The 21,410-nt window shown below is 44.3% G+C and overlaps 1 protein-coding gene across 5 annotated transcripts in view; it reads right to left on the bottom strand.

Annotated features, from left to right (window-relative positions):
• The window catches only part of CGNL1 (cingulin like 1), a 119,467-nt gene that overhangs the window by 66,545 nt on the left and 31,512 nt on the right, over window positions 1-21,410 (bottom strand). For 4 of the 5 annotated variants that reach the window (XM_040492808.1, XM_040492807.1, XM_040492805.1 and 1 more), the window contains exon 8: window positions 15,353-15,565. The exons of the other annotated variant lie outside the window; for it this stretch is intronic. In XM_040492808.1, the coding sequence (XP_040348742.1) occupies window positions 15,353-15,565 (213 nt within the window). The remainder of the gene's footprint in view (window positions 1-15,352; window positions 15,566-21,410) is intronic. 5 annotated transcript variants of the gene reach the window in all.

The following is a 21,410-nucleotide window of genomic DNA, read 5'->3' as shown; positions in this document are numbered from 1 at the left end:
CCTAAATCCAGAGACAGCCAGTATTTCTTCTCTCTGGACCACACACTTGAGAAACATGTGCAGAAATTTAACAAATAAAACAAAAAGAAAGAAAATGAAGAGAAGTGTTAAAAGGAGAAATATGTGCACTTGGCCATATTTTCCGCTTCGTCTTTAAGTCCCCAAGGATAAGGCCCATCGCGACTTTGGAATTTCCTAGGAAAGGAACTGATCTCTCCCCTGTCCCTTCTCCCACCCAACTCCTACTCACCATTGACAAAACAACATTACCATATTCATTACTGCAAAATCTACTGCAATCACCCTGTGGAACGAACACCTTGCCCTTGATTTTGTCTCTCATGAAACCAACCTAACAATGCTGGCTCAAACAAGTTCTGTTCCCTGGTGACCACTGGGGCAGGCAGAGTTTTCCATTATATCTGCCTCTGACTTGTGCTCACACACATTTCCAGAATCTTAACATGTGGCCACCACACGTCACATGACTTAATCTGTAGTTCAAAACTCGCTAAACCACATCTAATCACTGTAAAGGCCATCTACTATTCTAACGGTTCTCTATTGCCATCCATCTGCCACCAACAATATGCCTAAATCCATTTATGTCTGTGTAGCACCTCAAATATAGAAAGCACTCAAAAATATTTGTTGGATAAATACACGAACACACACACCAATCTATTAACTGCCTAGGGTAAGACTTTGGAGGATAGAAGGAAAATGGCTATCACTGAAGTCTCAGGAGAGAACCCAAAAATGTCCCATGCTGCAGCTTATGAAGTTCCCTCCATCTGGAATGCCCTTTCCCACCCTTAAGTCACCTCACTAACTCTCACTGCTCCCAAGACTCAACCACACCTCATTCCCTCTTAAGGAATTCCATTCCCTGGCCCGCCTACTTGAAGCAAAGTGATCCTTTCTGTGTTTCTGCTTTAAATGCTGGATGCCATCACTTCACACGATGTTCCACGTGCTGAGTGAATAAACAGCTATTGTCAAAGCAAAACAGTAAATGCTCTAGGAGGGGCAAAGGCTCTGGGGATCTCAAAGACAAGGGCCAGCAGCCGCTGGACCAGACGAAGAGGGCATATGAGCTCAGTCCTGAGGACAGCAGGGTTCTTACTGGCAGAGACAGGGGTGCAGTGGTGGGAAGGACACTGGAGACAGACAGCTAACATGAACAGAGACAGAGGAAAGATGGCAGGGGGACACAGGAAAAGTCCAGGAGGAGGACACAGGAAAGCAAGTCAGAAAAGACAGACTGAGGCCAGAATATGTACAATTCTGCGAGACAGGCTCTGTTAGTATTATTTTCCCAACTGAGAGAAGAGGATTCTGGGGATTACAAATGGGGTTTGCCAAAGTATTCAGTCACTGCTCAGCAACTACGCTTAAGTCACACAGCAGTCATCTGTGTAAAAGGAAAAGAAGATATACACACATGCACGCATGCACACACACACGTATGTATATACACACACATATACTTATATACATAGATTCCAATTTCTCAACAGCAACACATGTTAGGGGTAGGAGGGCTGTCCTGTGCATTATAGCATATTTAACAGCATCCTTGGCCTCTACCCACTGGATGCCAGTAGCCCTGCCCCAGCTGTGACAACTAAAAACATTTCCAGACATTGTCAAATGTCCCCCAGAGCAAGTGGGCAGAATCACTCCTAGTTAAGAACCACCAACACAGATTACCTCCCAAAGGGGGAAGGAGTTACAAGGATTTGGAAAAGGAGAAAAATTGAGGGGATTTTGGTGGTTGGTGCATAGAAATTGAATTTTTTTTGAAAAAATCATGTGCAATATCACTCTGCAAAATAAAATACAATACTCCAAAAAAGGATCTCCCTGCCAGGAAGCACCATCTACTATGTCTACTGTGCCACACCAGCTTCCAGATTAAAGGAGACTGCATAGCAAAGGCCCAGAGGCAGAAAGCATGGAGTGGGGATGGAAACACATTTCTGTTTAGTGTCTCTGGTGCTGGGTTCATCATGGACAACAGTGAGGACCGGGGTTGAAAGGCAGGAGAGAGGCAGCATGTACAGGACTCTGTAATGGAGGAAAGCCATGGGGGATGGGAGAGGGGCAGTTGTCAATTGGCCCACCTGCAGCAGGAGGGTGTGGTGTGGAAGGGCCAAACCCCGGAAACAGGAAGAATGCTGCTGAAATCACCCAGGCTAAAGATAACAAGGCCTGAAGTAGGGCAGTGTCCACGGGAAAGGAGATGAGCCAACAGAACTGATAGCAAGGGCACAGAAGCCACAGACCAGGCAGCAGATGGAAGGGAAGGGACAAGGCAGAGACAGAGACCCCATTGACAAAAAGTGAACGTTCATCACTGAACTCAAGGGTTCCTGTTGGCCCACATAGGAGAGGCACAGATCGGTATCCCACTTCATTGTACATGGGATAAACTCAAATGGTCTGAAAGGTTTTACAGGCTATTTTTAAAGAGCTTTTCTCTCACCTCATCTCCCTACTTGTCCCCAAAGGCAATCACCATTTATGGCTTTGCATCCTTCCTGAGACTGTCTACATGTACACAAGCACATATGCAAATGTATTCATTTATCGTTTGTTTTCATTAATACAAATGGTATCCATTTACAATAAAGGCAATAAAAAACAAGGGCCAGGAAACTTCTATAAAGTTCATAGCAGGGCCAGATTTAGAACCCTGACTTCTCCTTAAGCTGTTACTCTGTTTCACCTTTGTACATTCTGATTCGTTTACACGGAGCCTACTTATTGAGCACTCTGCAAGCTATCAGAGATACAAAGAATAAGATGGTCCATCCTTCAAGATGAAGAGAATGACGTTATCACCTAACACGAACAGCCCAGCAAAACAAAAACTAGACCAGCGTGTGAGAGGATGCTGTAGTTCTGCTGGAGTCAGCAGTTATCAAGAAATGCGACATAGAAGACATGGCTTAGTCAAACTGCAATATTAGTTATTTATTACTGCATTCCAACTTGTCCCCAAACTTAGCAGCCTCAAATAACACTAACCATTAATTATCTCAGAGTTTCTGAAGGTAAGAGTGACTTAGTTGGGTAGTTCTGGCTCAGGGTCTCTGATGAAACTGTAGTTAACATGCCAGCCATGACTGCGGTCATCTGAAGACTTGAGTGGGGCCAGAGGATCCAGTTACAAGATGGGGTGGTCACATAACTGTTGACAGGAGGCCTACGTCCCTCACCACAAGAGACTTTCCACAGGCTGCCCGTAGGCCCTCACAACAGCTGTCTTCCCCCAGAGCAAGCGATTCAAGAGGAAGCAAGGAAGAAGCTACAGTGTCTCTTATGACCCAGCCTTGGAAGTCATACTCTACCATTTCCTCCTGGTCACCCACATTAGCCCTATTCAACATGAGAAAGGACTATGAAGCATCAAGAATATCAGGAAGCATAGATCACTGGGGGCCATTTCAGAGGCTGACTACTACAATTGCCTTACCTATCCTCATTTGCCTTGACATTGTACATATTCCTTTTTCTTTTTTAATTTTTTTTTACATTTATTTATTTTTGACAGAGAGATATGGAGTGTGAGCAGGGGAGGGACAGAGAGAGGGGGAGACATAGAATCCGAAGCAGGCTCCAGGCTCCAAGCTGTAAGCACAGAGCCCGAGGCGGGGCTCGAACTCACGAACCACGAGATCATGACCTGAGCCAAAGTCAGACGCTTAACCAACTAAGCCATCCAGGCACCTCAGCGTTGTACATGTTTCTGTTTCCACACTGCTTCTTATCTAATGGACTTAGAGCTTATGACATGTTCCATTTTCTGCTTCACGTGATCAAATAATAGTGCCAAATTTTTCCACCAAGTAGAAATCTACTTAATGATCTTGGCAAGTCTTTAGAAAAATATTCATCGGACAGAGTTTAGAGGGTCAGAGAGAGTATAAAGGACCTGAGAGAGTATAACACAGATTAAGCAGGATTTCTGGTAATAAAATTAAAGTGGTTTTCCCTTTCAGATGTCAACGATTTAACTATTTGCAATGTTCTACTGGCTGTGATGGTGCCTGGCTATTTAAAATAGGCCTCTCTCATTACACTGCCCAGTTCTGTGGGCTGACTGTAGCCACACCTGGACATGTGTCTGGTTACTGGCCCTCAGTGAGTGACTACTACCCCTGCCTGCTCATACACCTGACCTCTGGGTGGTGTCCATGGATGGTTCAGAGATCTCAGAACACTCATTCCATTCAGGGAGACAGACAAGCACTCCACTAGGTTATTCTCACTACTTCTGTAAATGCATACATTTCCAGCATTGAGACATTAGAACAACCATATTAGACAAGAAACAAATGAAACATTCCTCCTACAAACCTCACCACCAACATAGTAAACTTTCCCCTTCATCCTTGGTCCCTATTTACCCTCATCCACTTGTTCCTCAGCACAGTTTACAAATTTAGGCAACCAGCACTTGGCAAAGAGCAAAAACCTCACCAACAAACAAAATGGGGCCCTCTGTGACCCTACTCCCTTCCCTTTCTGCCCTTCAGCAGAGAGAGGGGCAGGTAATAATACCATTAAAAATGGAATTGGATTGCTAACAAGACCTCAGACAGTCTGTGCTTCCATCTTAAGTGGCAGCATGAACAAACTATCCAGGGCATTCCATCTCACTTGTAAAGACCAGAGCAGACTTTTCTACAGAGATAATATGCTTGTGTCTCTGTGTGTGTGTCTTTCTCTGCCTCTGGCTCCCTCCCCCCCACCCCCCCCCACACATACGCACACTAAAAGTCTCTTATGGGGAGCCTCAGTGGCCCAGTCGGTTAAACATCTGGCTCTTGGTTTCAGCTCAGGATGTGATCTCACAGTTCAGGAGTTCAAGTCCCGTGCTGGTTCCGTGCGGACAGCGTGGAGCCTGCTTGGGATTCTCTCTCTCTCCCTCTCTCTCTCTGCCCGCCCCCCCCACCCTCAAAAATAAATAAATATATTTTTTAAAAGTCTTTCATGATTTCCGTGGCTCTTAGGAAAAAGAACAAAACCCCCCAGGCGCACAAGCCTGCAAGAGCCAGTCCCTGCTTTCCTCTTTACTTCCTCTCACACCAGACTTCCCCTTGCCCTACACAGCCCAACATCACTGGCCTTCGCTCCACATCTTGCATAGACCACGCTCCCTCCTGCCACCAAGCCCTTTGCACATGCTCTATCCTCCTCCTGGAATATTCTTTGAGTTTTTTCTTTAACATAGTTAATTCTTATTCATCCTTCAGATGTCCACCATTTTCCTCAAGGAAGCATCCCCCCTCCTCTATTTCAAAGCGCTTATCACAAGTGAATTACACATTTATACATGTGATTAACTGAATAAGGTCTGTCTCCCCCATTTTGTCCATTTTCTTTCCACAACCCAGCATAGACAGTGCCCGGCATAATGGAATGCTCCGTAGATAGTTGCTTAATTAACTAATGACTATGAGCAAAGTAGTTATTGATGGAGTTTCCACAAACTGTATCAGCAGCCCATTCCCAGTAGTTAGGAATTGATGCTAATGACAAATCTCCTGAATCATTTAAGCCTCACCCTCTGGTCATTCCTCAGTACAGATGGGAAACAGATGGAAGCACTCCTCTCCTCCCAACCGACTCAAAGCCTGGGTCAGGCAAGGCAGGGACAGCATGGTTTATAGACCAGGCTGTTCTGTTGCTCTTCCTGAGGCCAGGACAAGAGTTTTTCCTTCCCTCCCCATTTCTCTTCACACCGAATGTGAATTCGCTATGATTTTCTGGGTCATCGGAATGCTCTGGGTGTCCTGAAAGCTTTCCTTTCCCACCCTCCCTTTGGAGCTGCAGGAAAAGGCCCTCCTGTTCAACCACACTCATGAAGCTACACGGTCCAATCATTAAAACCTGGCCAATGTCCTACCTATCCCATGTGAATAATCTTCTTAATGTGATTCGGCATCAGTTCACCCTCCTGCACCATGATGCTCTCCGCAGAACAGCAGCAGCCAAAGCCACTCAGGACAGCAGACCCAAATGAGAGCTCTGTTAATGCTGTGGTCCGAACTGGGAAAAGCAGAGGTCCTCCTTGTAAATATTTTATTTTATGGGGTCCTACCCTCTGGAAATCTTAACTGTAAGTGGAACCTAATTGGCTCTTCAAATAAATGAAATCTATTTTAACTCATCTCCCAGGTCAACATTCTTTCTTTGCCGTGCACTTAGGGTATTTAAACTGTCCAGGATTTCCAACTGTTAACTCTGAGTTTACTAAAAGGAGTCTAGTACAATGACAGTAGGTTCGAGGGGTGCTAAAGTCTAGAAACTCCTAGAGCGGTCCTAGGAAAACAAGTATCTTTTTCGTTTCTAAATCTTAAGTATTTGGTATGTAAAAGACACTCAGGGTGTCAAGGTACAGAAGGGACGTGCTCTTTCTCTCCCGAATTTTGCCATCTAAGGAAAAGCGGTCAGCCTTTCCTGATCTCCCACCCTGCGTGTGCCTCAACCACAGCACCATAACTTTATCAGCCTCTTATTTGCATGTCTTTCCAGGACTCATAAAAGATCTTTAAAGCCAGAAACCATGGCGTGCCCACCTTTGTATCCTCAGTGTCCAGCACTGGTCAAACACACTCAAACATGTGATGAAAAAGGAATGGCTGCGTGTGAGACTCTTACTCTTTCTTCTACAAACCACAGCAAGTCAATTTGGCAGCTGAGTGAAAGCACCAGGAGGCAAGTACAGAGATGTCCTGTTTATGTTCACCACGGCTCCCTAAGAGGCGTTATCAGAACCCATGCAACTGGGATCAGAGTCCCAGCAGGGAGGGGGCATGTCTAGGGCTTAAATGGTGGGTCCAAAACAAACATCCTAGGACACCACACCATGCCTCCTATTAAGCTACTTTTTAATCAATACAGAATGCAAAAGAGCAATGAAATTATTAAAAGAGTCATTTCTGGAGGGGAAAAAAAAAACTAGCGAGAAAAAAATGTAGGAGACCTTGTTTAACCTTGAATCTTTGCATTTTACTTTTGCCGATGGAAACTTCTGTGCCACTCTGGGCGCACTTGAGTCGGTGGAAAAGAGATACTTCCCTTTACCTGAGCACCTGCCTGCCACCCTGCCATGTCCCCCGTTCTCAACAGCCGTCATCCAGGGTAAGCCGATTATGTGAAGTTAGAAAGCTGGGGAAATAAGGATTTTTTCCAGGTTCCCTCACTACCCTCGCTCCCGTGGAGAAAACAGAAATGAGATTTTTCACTGAATTAGCCCTATCTTTAGGGGAGGCAATTCCATTGATCCTGAGATTAGCACTGATTTTACCATCCGACCCTCTGGTGACCTTTTGCTTTTAAAGGAACCAGTCACAGATCAGTAGGAAAGAGAGAGGGAAAATCTAGAAGTGACACAAGAAAGGGGCACTGAAGCACATCCCCATTTTTATAAGATGAGTGACATTTCCAAATTGTTCGGTGAAACATAAACATAGAGCCATAATTTGAGGACACTTTTGAGGGGGAAAGAAAGCTTCACCATTCTGAATTTGAATACAATTTTTTTTTTAATGTTTATTTATTTATTTATTTATTATTTTTTTTTTTTAATTTATTTTTGGGACAGAGAGAGACAGAGCATGAACGGGGGAGGGGCAGAGAGAGAGGGAGACACAGAATCGGAAACAAGCTCCAGGCTCTGAGCCATCAGCCCAGAGCCTGACGCGGGGCTCGAACTCACGGACCGCGAGATCGTGACCTGGCTGAAGTCGGACGCTTAACCGACTGCGCCATCCAGGCGCCCCTTGAATACAATTTATAGAAGCGTTACAGGATATAAAATGTGTTAGAAAGAATTTACACCATACAGAGCAAAACAAGATGAAAGCACAGAGACTTGTATGTATATGTATATATACATATATATATATGTATGTGTGTGTGTGTGTGTGTAATGCAAAAACAAGCTGCTTCTAGAAGTTTCTCAAATACATCATCCATTAAGCCAAATACAACACTCTTCCAACGTGCTTTCCTGTTACTAGACTTGGCCGCTTCTCATCCTGTCTCTGAGCCTGCGTCCTCCCGCTCTTCTACCCTATGCTCCTGTTTTCTTGTCTTGGAGCCATCACGACCCTCCGGGAGTGGCCTCCACCCTCGTGGACTGGCTCACCACCCCACCCAACAGGGCCACCCTGACTCTCACCAACCGCCTTCCCCCAGAAGCCCCACCTGGAACTTCCCCATCCCCAGCAAGGCCTCAGCACCTGAGGCAATACCTTGGGCTTAGCCCTGTCTCTTCTTTGTCCCTCACCCCAATCATGGCACTCATGTGGGGACTCTCCTGCCAGTCCTGCCTCTCCTGGCCACTGCCTCCTTGACCCCGCAGCTCCATCCTCCTATCTCTAAACTTTCTTCCAACTGCTAACTCCCCTACCTGCAGGTCACCGCTATGAAAGCATGTCCCTGCTATGCAAGCATGTCCCTATTCGGTCTCTGTGACAAACATCAAGGGCTCCCTCATCAATGAAAAACCACTCATGTGTCACGGCATTACGATATTTAATGAGTCCTCATATCCCTCTTCACCTCACCTTAGCTATCTTGTCTTTTTCTGTTCTTAAAAAAAATTATCATGAAAAATTTTAAACATTAGCAAAACTCGAGTGTGTAGCATAATAAACGCTCACTTACCCATCATGCAGCTTTAATACTTATCAACACATGGTTAATCTGGTTTTATCCACACCCCCAATCACTTTCTCCCCCAACTGGATTATTTTAAAGCAAATTCTAGATAGCCTACCATTTCACCTATAAATACTTCAGTAAGTTTCTTTAAAATGTAAAAGACTCTGGGGCGCCTGGGTGGCGCAGTCGGTTAAGCCTCCGACTTCAGCCAGGTCACGATCTCGCAGTCCGTGAGTTCGAGCCCCGCGTCAGGCTCTGGGCTGATGGCTCGGAGCCTGGAGCCTGTTTCCGATTCTGTGTCTCCCTCTCTCTCTGCCCCTCCCCCGTTCATGCTCTGTCTCTCTCTGTCCCAAAAATAAAATAAAACGTTGAAAAAAAATTAAAAATTAAAAAATAAAATAAAATAAAATAAAATGTAAAAGACTCTTGGGGTGCCTGGGTGGCTCAGTTGGTTAAGTGTCCAACTCTTGGTTTCGGCTCAGGTCGTGATATTATGGTTCATGAGTTCAAGCCCGGCATCAGGCTCTCTGCACTGACAGTGCAGAGCCTGCTTGGGATTCTCTCTCTCCAGTCTCTACCTGCCCCTACCCTGCTCATGCTCTCTCTCTCAAAATAAATAAACTTAATTTTTTTTTTTTTAAATAAAAGACTCTTAAAAATGGGTCAGCTATTGGGGCAGCTGGGTGGTTCAGTTGGATGGGTGTCTGACTCTTGATTTTGGCTCAAGTTTTATCTCATGGTCTGTGGGACTGAGCCCCACATCGGGCTCCTCTCTCTCTCTCTCTCTCTGCCCTTCCCCTACTGGTGTTCTCTCTCTCTCTCTCTCCAAATAAACAAATAGATGATAAACTTTTAAAAATAACACTATCATCACTCCTAATACTTTTGCATACTCTATTTCTTAATATCACTAAATATACAGATGATGTTTAAGTGTCCCCAATCATTTCAAATATATTTTGTTTTTTGCAGTTCATTTGTTTGAACTGGGATCCAAACATGGTCCATGTGTTGGACCTGGGTCTCTGCCTCTCAAAAGTCTCTGTTAATCTGTAACCATCCTATCTTCTATTGCTCTACAAGGCTCCAGCCCAGAGCCACATCTCACTTCCCTACCTACAAGATGCTGAATATGCCGGACCCAGCACCACCCATGTCCTCGGCCTCAAACACCGCTTGCTTCCCCTTCACATCACCCCTGCCCCCAGCGCGAGCCACCTCCCACAGCACTTAGCCACACTTCGCTTGGGGCATTTACTCTTTCCCACTCTGTAGTCAGCTTCAGTATTACTTCTCTCCCCTCCAATCTTCTGGAAGGTACACTTCTCTGATTTATCTTCGTAACTTTCACCATACCTTGCACTTGACAATGGTTCAGTAAGTAAACTTATAAATGTTGCATTTACATATAATACAAATGGAGACGTGAAGGATGGCAAGAGTCTCTCACGTTATCTCCATTCTCCTTCCACTTCCCCTCATCCACTCATCTAAGACATATTTGTTGCTTAACTGCTGTGTGTTGAGGCCTTGAGATGGCCTAATGGCCCAGAAGTCATGTTACACAATACAAAAGTAAAAGTGGCTCTTTTAACACCCTCAAAATACCTGTATCTTTTAGACACACATCAGTCCTTCGAAGATCAACATTAACGTTATGAAACTGCTCTCAACAGACAAGATCTGGTCATTTTCACAAGAAACAATTTAAATTCATAAATTAGACCCTAAAATAATCTAATATGCCTTAGGACTGTCAGGACTCAAAGGCCATCTCTCTTTTGTCTATTCCTGTCCTCCAAAACCATGTATTGAACACCTATTAAATGCCACACACTGGGGATGCCTAGTGGAAAGTGATGACAGTCTTGAGTATGAAAGAGAAGAAAAAACCTAGAACAAGATTTCCAGCATTCACCAGTCCCTAGAAACTGTAAGGTCCAAGAAGCAACCAGGGAACTCCTTGGAGGAGCTAGAAATCTGAAAACACTAAACTGTTTGCACCTGTCTTTTGCACGAGGAGTTGAAGATGGAAAGGGGTACGGATGAAAAAGAGGAGCTATCGGCTTCATTTTTCCACCAGACAACGGTCATTCACGTCCCCACTGACTGTCCACTGACTGTCCATTTCCTCACTTAGATTCTAGCAACTTCCACAAACCCAAGAAGAGACAGAACATTTCGCTTTCAAAACCAGAAAGAGTATAAAAGGACATAGCACAAAGAAGTAGCTATGAAATACAGTGTCAAAGTCCTTAAGGGTCCTTTGGAAGAATGTTTGATAGAAATAACCCCCTTTTCTAACAGATGTCAAGTTCCATTTCTCAATGGGAAGGGAACTCAAGTAGCTCACCTAATGACCCAAACCACCACTGCTTGGAGGGGAAGGTACACTTCATTTTGCTGCACAAGGAAACACCACAAAACCACAGCACTCAGGGCTCAGGTCATCATCTCACGGTTTGTGGGTTCAAGCCCCGCGTCAGGCTCCAGGCTAATGTGCAGGCCCTGCTTGGGATTCTCTCTCTCTCTGCCTCTCCCCTGTTGATGCTCTCTCTCTTGCTCTCAAAATTAATTAATTTTAAAGAATTAAAAACAGGGGCGCCTGGGTAGCGCAGTTGGTTAAGCGTCCGACTTCAGCCAGGTCACGATCTCGTGGTCCGTGAGTTCGAGCCCCGCGTCAGGCTCTGGGCTGATGGCTCAGAGCCTGGAGCCTGTTTCCGATTCTGTGTCTCCCTCTCTCTCTGCCCCTCCCCCGTTCATGCTCTGTCTCTCTCTGTCCCAAAAAAATAAATAAATAAACGTTGGAAAAAAAAACTAAAAAAAAAAAAAAAAGAATTAAAAACAAAACAAACAAAAAACAAGCACTCATGAATTCTCATCTGGTAAGCAATCATTCAGTTCTTAAAAAGGTGTAGCTGCTTGGGTCTACCAAGACCACTCTTGCAGAGTGTCTATCTGGAATACCTGTAAAATGTTCTTAATACAACTTGGTGGTTTTTACCAAATGTTCTAGTAATTGAAAACTTTTTGCACTCAAGCTCAGGCCAGGATGAAATATTTGTTATTGGACAACAATAAAATAGCACTTTAGGGGTTTTGGGCCCTGGGGCAGTGACAAAAATTAGAAAAACTGATGGCAGGAAGTTGGGCTGCCTCCTAAGACTTATCAAGGAAATAAACTTTTTAATGCAATGCAGTTCCTCAAAGAAATGTCAGTTTTTAGTCACAGTGGTGGATAAGTCCTTCCTCTGGGACAGCAAAAGGCTAAATGCTAATGCACACATTTAAGAAACAAGATACCAAATTAAAATGTTGTATTTAAGTCACTTAAGTGTCTGACTCTATTTCAGTTCAGGTCATGATCTCACTGTTCTTGCGATCGAGGCCTGTGTCAGGCTCTGAGCTGACAGCACACGGCCCACTTGAGATTCTCTATCTGCCCCTCCCTCCCTCTCTTACAAAATAAATAAAATAAACTTTAAAAAATTATATTTAATTCACTCTCCTCCAAGTAGTTAATAGAATAACCTTAAAATTCTATTATAGAATACTCACATGTAAATAATGTAACAAAAGGCAGCATCTGTCTGCTAAACTGACTTTATTTTTTCCATTAGATATGATTCAGTCACATTTGTTCAGCAACCACCTTCAGAAGCACAAGCTAAACAAGAGACAAAAACGCAATCATGATGCCCTTTAGGAAACTTCAGGGAAACGTAAAGGCAACATACAGAAATTCAGAGTAACAGAGTTTCTTCAAAGACCTCCCCCATCACCATCGCAGAAAAGCCAAGAGTAACTACACAACAGGGACTGAAAACCCAGTTATGAGGGGAATTTGTCGTCTTCTTCCTTTCACTCATCAGATTACGCAGATATAACTGTGTGCCAGACACTGTGCTAAACTCAAGAGACAAAGGTCACACGTTGGCAGCCTGCAGATGAGCTGAGTTTGGTCGATATCATTCTTTTCTTGCTAATTTAAAAGTCGGAAGATCTCACATCAACATCCAGATATCTGAATTCTTTAAAAAAAAAAAATTGAGAGATGATAACATGGGGCAGGATTCCTTTACTGACAATTTTCAACAGCAATAAAGAAGCAACGAACTCTACGGCAAAGGGCACACTTACCAGTTTGCCACAGTCTCCACTGTGTCCTACTGTCCCCCCAACAACACACCCAGAAGTCCACTCATTCATGTCCTTGCCTGGGCCCTGAGGTACTTAAGTTTTCCACTCCTACTCCAGGAAGAAAAAGGAGGGATAAAAATGTCCCTTGTGCTTCTTTAAGAAGCTTAGAGTCTAACGAAGTCGCAGACATGATGAGTTACAACATGGTATCATAGAAACTACAGAAGATGAATAACTAGGGAGCAAAAGAAACCCTAAGAAAGGTGCAATTAACCCCACCAAGGGGAGTGGAGGTATCCAGTCGCCATCACAGGGGAGAGGAAATTTGGGGAGGGTCTTGAAGGATTCTCAAGGGGGTAGTCTGGCAGAAAAGTGGACGGAGGTCAGCTCCCATGTACAGAAAGGTGAAAGGACTAAGAGAACATGGAGTTTTCTGGAAACGGGGTTAGGTAGAAAAAGGGCTTCTATCACCTACCACAATAACAACTTGGAACTTAAATATAGCAATGGGGAGCCAAGAGAGCCTTTAAGCACAGGCTGACATGATCAAATTTGTCCTTTCAGGGGAAGATTCTGAGAACACTGTAGAATATGACCTTGGGACAAAGAACCTTGCTGGCACACACCCCTTTGGATGCTGAGGTGCATCCCTTTTTGGTTAGTTTCCTGCTGCTTAGAAACCCTACATTCTCTGCCAATGATACATGTCTTGGTTAACTCACTTGTTATTTCTTTCGCAAACCCATATGGGTCAACCAAGTTATCTTTCTTAAATTGGCGTAATTAAAATGCTATACTTGGGGCACCTGGATGGTTCAGTCAGTTGAGCATCCAACTTCAGCTCAGGTCATGATCTCGCAGTTCATAAATTCAAGCCCCACATCGGGCACTCTGCTATCATCATACAGCCTGCTTCAGATCATCTGTTCCCCTGTCTCTATGCCCCTCCCCCACTTGTCCTCACTAAAAAATAAAACATTTTAAAAAATGCTGTACATTAACATACAATACTGACCTTTGAAAGAGTCAAAATGCAACAGACTATGTCTCTACAGATGATCTTGATGTCATACAACAAAAATGTCCTCTTTCACCTACCATGTTTCCCTTCCCCACTTGCACTATCTGTGAGAGGACCTACAAGCTTCTAATAACATATCCTGCATCTGATGCGTGGCACAAATTTAACTTTCCTTATATTCAGATCACTATACATATGCCCGAAACACCATCCTCAACTACCGTTCAATGAATAAACATTAACTCGAGCTTTGATGAAAGGTCTGAACCTGATAAAGACATGTGGGTTCAAAGGAGAATCCTCTTACTCAGTAGCCTACTAGCACATCCCCCATGAAACAACAGCACAGAAAAGCTAAGAAAAAGGACACCAGGTTGCTGCGCAGAAAGAAAATCAGATGGAACAGACACATGCCCTCAAAGCAATGAAAATTAAATCAGTTTCCATTTTCTCCTTCAAACTAAACCTAATCTCCAAAAAAAAAAAAAAAAAAACCTAAGGCAAATCAATGAGAAGCTCTTTAAAAACTATCTCAGTTATAACAACCCCAAACACACTATTTCCCAGACCTTTTATTGTTATAACAAACAAAACCATCTTTCACTTCTTGTCATTTGCAATTACCATGCCATAATTGAAAATCAGTGAATCACTATGGAGCTTAGGGGAGGGGGGGGCCTACAAGCTCAGAGCTGTCGCCATAATCATCACAGAATAAACCAACAGTATCAAGAGTTCTTTCCTCATCCTCTTTAACCTGTGCATCGCAGAGACTCTAAAAAAACTTTATACTCTGTAATTCCCCTCATTCCCTAAAGATGGCATGATATTTCAAAGCATTTTCCCCTTCAAAACGTTGCTTTTTCTCTTCTTCAACAGCCAAGATGAGGCCTGCACCAGAAGACCTCAACATAATTTACAATCTATGTTGTAGGAGCCAAGAATTCAATTAAGAGAAAAATTATCTCACAAGGGTCTGGGCAATTCAGCCAATTAGCCCTGGTGGAACTCTGCTAAGAAAAGAACCCAAACCATTTAACAAAAGGCTTCACAAGTCAAAAGGAACAGGCTAAGGCAGGGGCAGGGGTCAGGATTCCAGAAATCTGGGTCTGGTCTGCAATCCTGTCGCAAAGCCACCCAATGCCCTCGGCCTCCAACCCTTAGGCACACCTGGAGGGGCCCCGCTGTGTGCTCTGCAAGGGGCTCAGTTCCCTCAGGGGCCTCCAAATCTCACCTCAAATAAAAGCATTATGCAGGTCCTTAACAATTTTTAAATTTATAGACTCAAAATGGTCAACAGCAACAGGGCTGAGCTCATTATTCATGATCAAGCTCTATTTCCACAATCTGATGAAACTGAGTTTCACTCTGTAGTGAAAAGAAAAACAACTAGCACTGGCGTGAGCAAGGCGGTCTCGCCCCTTCATCTGTCCTCACGCCACACCCTCACTCTCTTGTCCCGGGCCAACATGCCCTGGAGTCTGACCAGACCTGGCTCAGCAGACTCACCTTGGTGGCCTCTTCTACACTCTCCCTCAGGGCCTGCAGCTCAGCATCGTACTGCTCCTTCAGTTTGTCCATCTCCAGGTCGTGGCTGGAAACCTCTTCCTTCAGGGCTCCCTTCAGGGCGGTGAGTTCACGCTCCCGCTTTCTCAAGAGGTCTTCCTGCTCCTCTTTGGCGATGAGCAGATCCTGAAGATCCTGTTTTGCCTGTAAGAGTTCCTAGAGACAGAAGCATGAACAGGGAGGTAAGGATTAAACATCTTTGCTGAATGGCCCTACATGTCCCCTCCAGTTGGGTGGCCCAGACGAACGGCCATCCTCTCAACCTGTCCTGACTCTCTCTTCACCATAGTACACACCAGTTTAGACCATCTCCTCCTCATCCCTTTCACTCCTCTGACGCCATCATTCCCCTAGATTTGTTTGCCTTCGTTTTGAGATTTGACTTGAAGGAGAAAAAGGGAAACTGATTTCATTTTCACTGCTTTGAGGGGGCATGTGTGTCTTTTCCATCTCACCTCCTTTCTGTGCAATGAATGGTCTGTTGCCCTCACAAAGGGCTCACGTGTGCTGTTGTTTCACTGGGGGACGCGTCCACTGTGTGGGCTCACTTAACTTCACGCCCCCCGTGGGGCCCTGCGTGTGGTCAAACCCTTCGTTCACAACCCTGGTACTGGGAGGACTCTGCCCAGTCTCCTGTCGCACTGGGGCAAGGCACACACTCCCATTTTCTCCTCATTCACTGCCAAGAGTTCCTGAGAAAAGTCACAAAACTGGGGCAACACGTTCCACTACAAATCGCATTACCTAAACCCAAGCGTGTCCTGCCAAAAGTTTGCATTCCTTGTACTTCACCATCTTTGTCTCAGACCTACTCAGCGATCCTCAAGTTCAGGACACTCCTCTCCTGCAGACGCCCCCACATCACACTGGAGGGACCCGGAAGCAGCTGCCTCGGCGGCCCCTCCACCCCGGCTCTTCTCCCCACACCCAGCCCCCTCCCACCCGCAGCCACTTCCCACACCACGAGCTGCCCCTTGCCAGCCTGCTCCAGGCCTTTCCTCCATCAGTGATCTGTTTCTCTGTCACATTGTCCTTTTCTCTTTCCTTGAGTCTGTATTCTTTCCCTCAGGGCACAAGAATCCACTGGGTCAAAAAGCAACAACAACAACAACAACAACAAGCTTTGCCACTAAATTTTTATAAAGTGTAATTTCTGTCCACTGTGCTTCTTGACCACTTAGTCACTCTTTAATCTCTAGCTACATGGCCTTGGATCCTACTGTACTAAGACGGTCCCCTCCAAGGTCATAGTGACCTCTTAGTCAACAAGTCCAGGCTTCTCCCCGGTCCTCACTTTTCTCCACCAACCCTTCTTTGATCCTCCCAACCTCTCTTTAAAATTCTCTTTTGCCCTGCAGTTCAAAGACCGTACTTGCCTGTTTTCTTCCCTCAGGCTGCTTTTTCTATGACAATCTTCCCTGGCTTTTCTCTCCCTCTTCCCAAAAGCTAAGATGATCCCCAAGAATGCAACTTCGCATTCTTTATTCTTTTTTGGCAAGCTCATCGGTTGGGGTTTTTTTTTTTTTTTTTTTCCCCAACTATTCATTCTAAGTAAGTAACTCTCAAACCTTTACCTCCCAACTCTTATCTGAGTTCAGACCTGCACTTCCAGTGACCTGCCAGACACATCCATCTGGATGTCCCACGGGCACCTAAGATTCAGTAGGTTTATATTTTTCAGCAAATTCATCATGTTCCTTCCTTTCCTCCTCCTTTGTTCATTATTCTTTTAAATGGCACCACCTGCTTGGGAGCTTAGAAGCATCCTTGACCTCTCTTGTCCTTGTCCTTCACAACCAAAATGTTAGCTCTGTAACATCCCAGAGATCCTTTCCCTCGCCTCCCTGGTTTAGGCTCTCCTGCCACCCAACTACTCACTGCATCCAGTTGCTCACCTGTGGCCCCTATGACGTGATCCTCTGTCTCAAGCGCCCTTCTTCCCTCTCAATCCCACCTGCCTCTGCCTTTCAGAAAATCCCTGAAGACTCAGAGCAGGATCTCCTGCAAGAAGTCTTCCTTGAATCCCCTTCCTGATACCCATCTCACTCCAGCGGTGTGTCTCAGAGCACTTAATGCTTTTACCTTGCAGTCCACAGAGATTATTTTCTTTCCTCCCCTGTTAGACTGTCAGCCCCTTGAAAGAAGGATATAGATCTGACTGTATTTTTGGTGCACAGATCAACGATATTGGGAATGTGTCTGTTCTGAGTAGAAATAAATTCACACATGCAGCAGGGCAGAAGTCTGGAGATGTAAGAATTCTAAACTGGTCTATTTTTTCACTGGTGGCTTCTGAGTAAATACACATCCTGTTCTCTTGGAATTCCTGGGGAATCAGAGGAATGGCTGCCACCTGCGGAGCTGAGGCCTTGGCGATGATAAACTACTTTCCATTCAAGGAGTATGTCGTTGATGAGGGGATGAAAATATGACTGACGATGGAATCTCTCAGCCTTTTCTCTGGCACACGCACATGCATTGAACCAGTCCCAGGGTAGAGCCACATGGCACAGACCAAGACTCAGCCCTTCAAAAATCTCGCTAGCAGGCACTGAGAAGCTCAGAAGAAAGGTCAAGAGATTCATCCAGGTAAATAAGGCAATTCTGGTTCTTCCAAAGCACCAAGCACAGAACACATATGCAAATCTTATGAAAATATACCCCATCCTGACACGCACCAAAGGGGACATCCTGGTGCCGATGCTGCCAGCCCCTTCTTAAGGGGTATCAGAAGCCCCCCCCACCATCACTGCTGTGACTGGCCACCCCATCAGGTCTTCCTGGGCTTTCTGCCAGCCTCTAACAGACATTGTGGTTCTAACTCCACTTCCTCCTCTTACTCTCACACATTTCTCAATTGTTTTGATGACAAGGCAGTTCCTCTTCCCACACTTATCTTTCCCAGGATGTATCTGGGCTTTGCGTTGCCTGGTGTGCCCTGCCACCAATACATGTCAAGAACCTAGGTTTCTATGGTCCATTTTACACCGACGCGCCATTATCTGCGGTCGTGGCTTTGCTTAAGTGGCCTGTGTTGTACAAATCCAATCAGATTACACCTCACCCTATCACTTAGCAGCACTTGAGGTTTTCCAGGGTAGAGGCCAAAAAACCACGAGAGATTTCAGAAACTTTACCCCATCGCCTCAGTATCCTCATTTCCAGTTATATCAAGCCAAAGAAAGCAGAAAAAGTATATAAATTTCAAAACGTAAGTAAATACCCATCAGAGGTGACCATGCCTCTCTAGAGATACCAATCAGAAAACAAAGGAAAGCTTTGCCCAATCAGAATCAGCACTTTCAAAATTCATATGCATTCAGGCTAGGTGCAGATAACAAAGTTTCCAGGAGATAAAAGCCTAGTGAGTATGAATGTATGTGAGCAGGGAGAGGCGACAGATGTGATTGTGCTTGGTACATAGTATATAACAGGAACTGTGGTAAGGATTTCCAAAAATCTTAAGAGATGAATATTCAAGGCAATTAATATTATTCTTATTCATAGATGGAAAAAAAAAACAAAACAAACCCTGGAGCTTTGAGACACTATCATGCTTACATTCACACAGCTTAGAGGTGGAAGATTAGAACACAGACTGGATACCAATGCCCCTTCTCTTAATCACACAGCCTCTGCAAGCCTGACCACAAAATTACACACTCAAGAGGGGCTGAGGAGCAAACAATTACCCTGTGCTCAGTCTCTCAGATGCAAATGGAATAGAACACTGGGTATGGCTGGAAGTGCCTGTAAGGAAGTCCACCTCTTTAAAATTTTTTTTTTTCAACGTTTATTTATTTTTGGGACAGAGAGAGACAGAGCATGAATGGGGGAGGGGCAGAGAGAGAGGGAGACACAGAATCGGAAACAGGCTCCAGGCTCTGAACCATCAGCCCAGAGCCCGACGCAGGGCTCGAACTCCCGGACCGCGAGATCGTGACCTGGCTGAAGTCGGACGCCTAACTGACTGCGCCACCCAGGCGCCCCGGAAGTCCACCTCTTTAAAGAAAAGACACATGCCCGGGGCACCCGGGTGGCTCAGTCAGTTAGGTGTCCGACTTCAGCTCTGGTCATGATCTCACGGTTCATGAGTCGGAGCCCAGTGTCGGGCTGTGTGCTGACAAGCTCAGAGCCTGGAGCCTGCTTTGGATTCTGTGTCTCCCTTTCTCTCTGCCCCCAACACCAACTCACGCTCTATGTCTCTATTTCACCAACTCTGTCTCTATTTCTCTCAAAAATAAATAAACATTAACAAAAATTAAAAAAGAAAACAGACATGCCCAGAACCAGGAAAGAAAAAAAGCTGAAAGAAAAAGAGAAGCCCACTCTGGGACCTAGCTGTTAGCAGCAGCAACAAGTGGCTGTCTGGAAAGCAGATATTCCAGAAAATCCACAGCAGCAACTTACTTTCCATAGAAAGCCTCACTCCACACACCACCTATTGACAGGTATTCCAGGTCAACCTGAGAAAAATGCTGATCTCTTCTGTATAAATGTTTCCCAGAAGTTCAGCAGGGGTCCCCATCGCTGGCCCACACTCACTGAAAGGATACGTAAGGGTTTTGTATCAAAACTGTAGCTGATAGGAATTATGTAAATTTTGTTCTCAGAAGAACAGCCTAGAAAGCACATCAGAGCTGATGAAAACCATGATTACTTTTTAGTACTTTTTGATTAAAATTTGTGTAATAATTCAGTAATATCCTGCAAGTTTAGAACTATTTAGAGACCTCATTTCTGAGCACAGTCTATCCTCGGATCAATATAATTTCAATACCAGAGTATTTCAAGTACTTGCTCTTGGCAAATGCCAGGGATAAAACATTACCAGATTCTGTTGGAGTGAGGCCCATCTGTCAGCACTGTAGGCTCCCATCAAAGATGATGGCTGGTAATTAGAAAACTCCACTGTCATGCACTTAGAGAGAGGTCTCACGTTCACCGCTTTCCCCCAGAATGGAGGGAAATGCATTCACAGACAAAGAAGTGGCTGAAAACTTGCCCCATAATCATTTTTGTAACCTAATTTTTTTTTTAGAAAGTTCAGAACCATCAATTGTTTAAGAATAACAAAGTCATCTTATTTTTGGTCAGTTATATGGCTTACCCTAAGCAAATTTTATTTTTTACTATTTCTTTCTTTCTATCTTCTTTTTAGCCATTTTATTCTCTCCTAATGTTGCTTTACTGATTTTGTATTGGTGCCCAGTATTATTTAACAAAATGTGAAGTATTAGAAGAGATTTCATTAAAAATCTTATGGATTGTGGCAAGCCTCACAAAATAAAAAGCCTTCAAACTTTTTAAAACATTTAAAAGCAGAAGTGTTTAAGGTGCATTGTGTTTAAGAGCCTGTTCTAAGCTAAATGCCATGGAAAACTTGGCCATAACTATAATCTGTTATTGGATTCCCCCAAGCCACTTTTTATTAAGATATGAAGAATAAATTGAACGTGACAAAGAGATAGGGTCTATTTTATTAGTGGTATGGAAACCATAGATCAGGTTTTAAATGTTGCTGACAAGTAATAGGAACTTGATTAAAACAGTGAGGATGAATTTCCAGAGGAGAAACCCACTTTGGCACAGAGAAGCTAACTGTACCCCAACTAATCCTGCAGAAAGACAGCAGATAACAGTCCTCCTGTTACAGGAAGAGGCAAATAATGAGAAAGCCAGCAACACTGGGAACATCTGTAAGAGCAGATGTGCTCTGTTTCCTTTCTGTGTCTCTCATTACCAACCTGAAAACACATCACCAAAACTGAGGTTCATATGCTTATCCTAGTTACCACTGTAAATAAGTCACTAAACTATTTGATTAATTAAATCATATTCATTAATATACACTCAGTACACTGTGCTTAAAGAGGCAAAGAAGCACGTGGCTCAAATCAGAATTATCCCCTTTTCTTAAAAAGGTGACTATTCTAAAAAGATTTAAAAACTGAAATTTATTCCTTTGCTCTGTTGCTTAGTGCTGTACTAGGCAAGAAAT

Source organism: Herpailurus yagouaroundi, unplaced genomic scaffold (assembly GCF_014898765.1).
Source record: "Herpailurus yagouaroundi ecotype Mexico unplaced genomic scaffold, PumYag 184, whole genome shotgun sequence".
Classification (NCBI taxonomy): Eukaryota; Metazoa; Chordata; class Mammalia; order Carnivora; family Felidae; genus Herpailurus; species Herpailurus yagouaroundi.
This window is presented reverse-complemented; position numbering and strand designations above follow the sequence as displayed.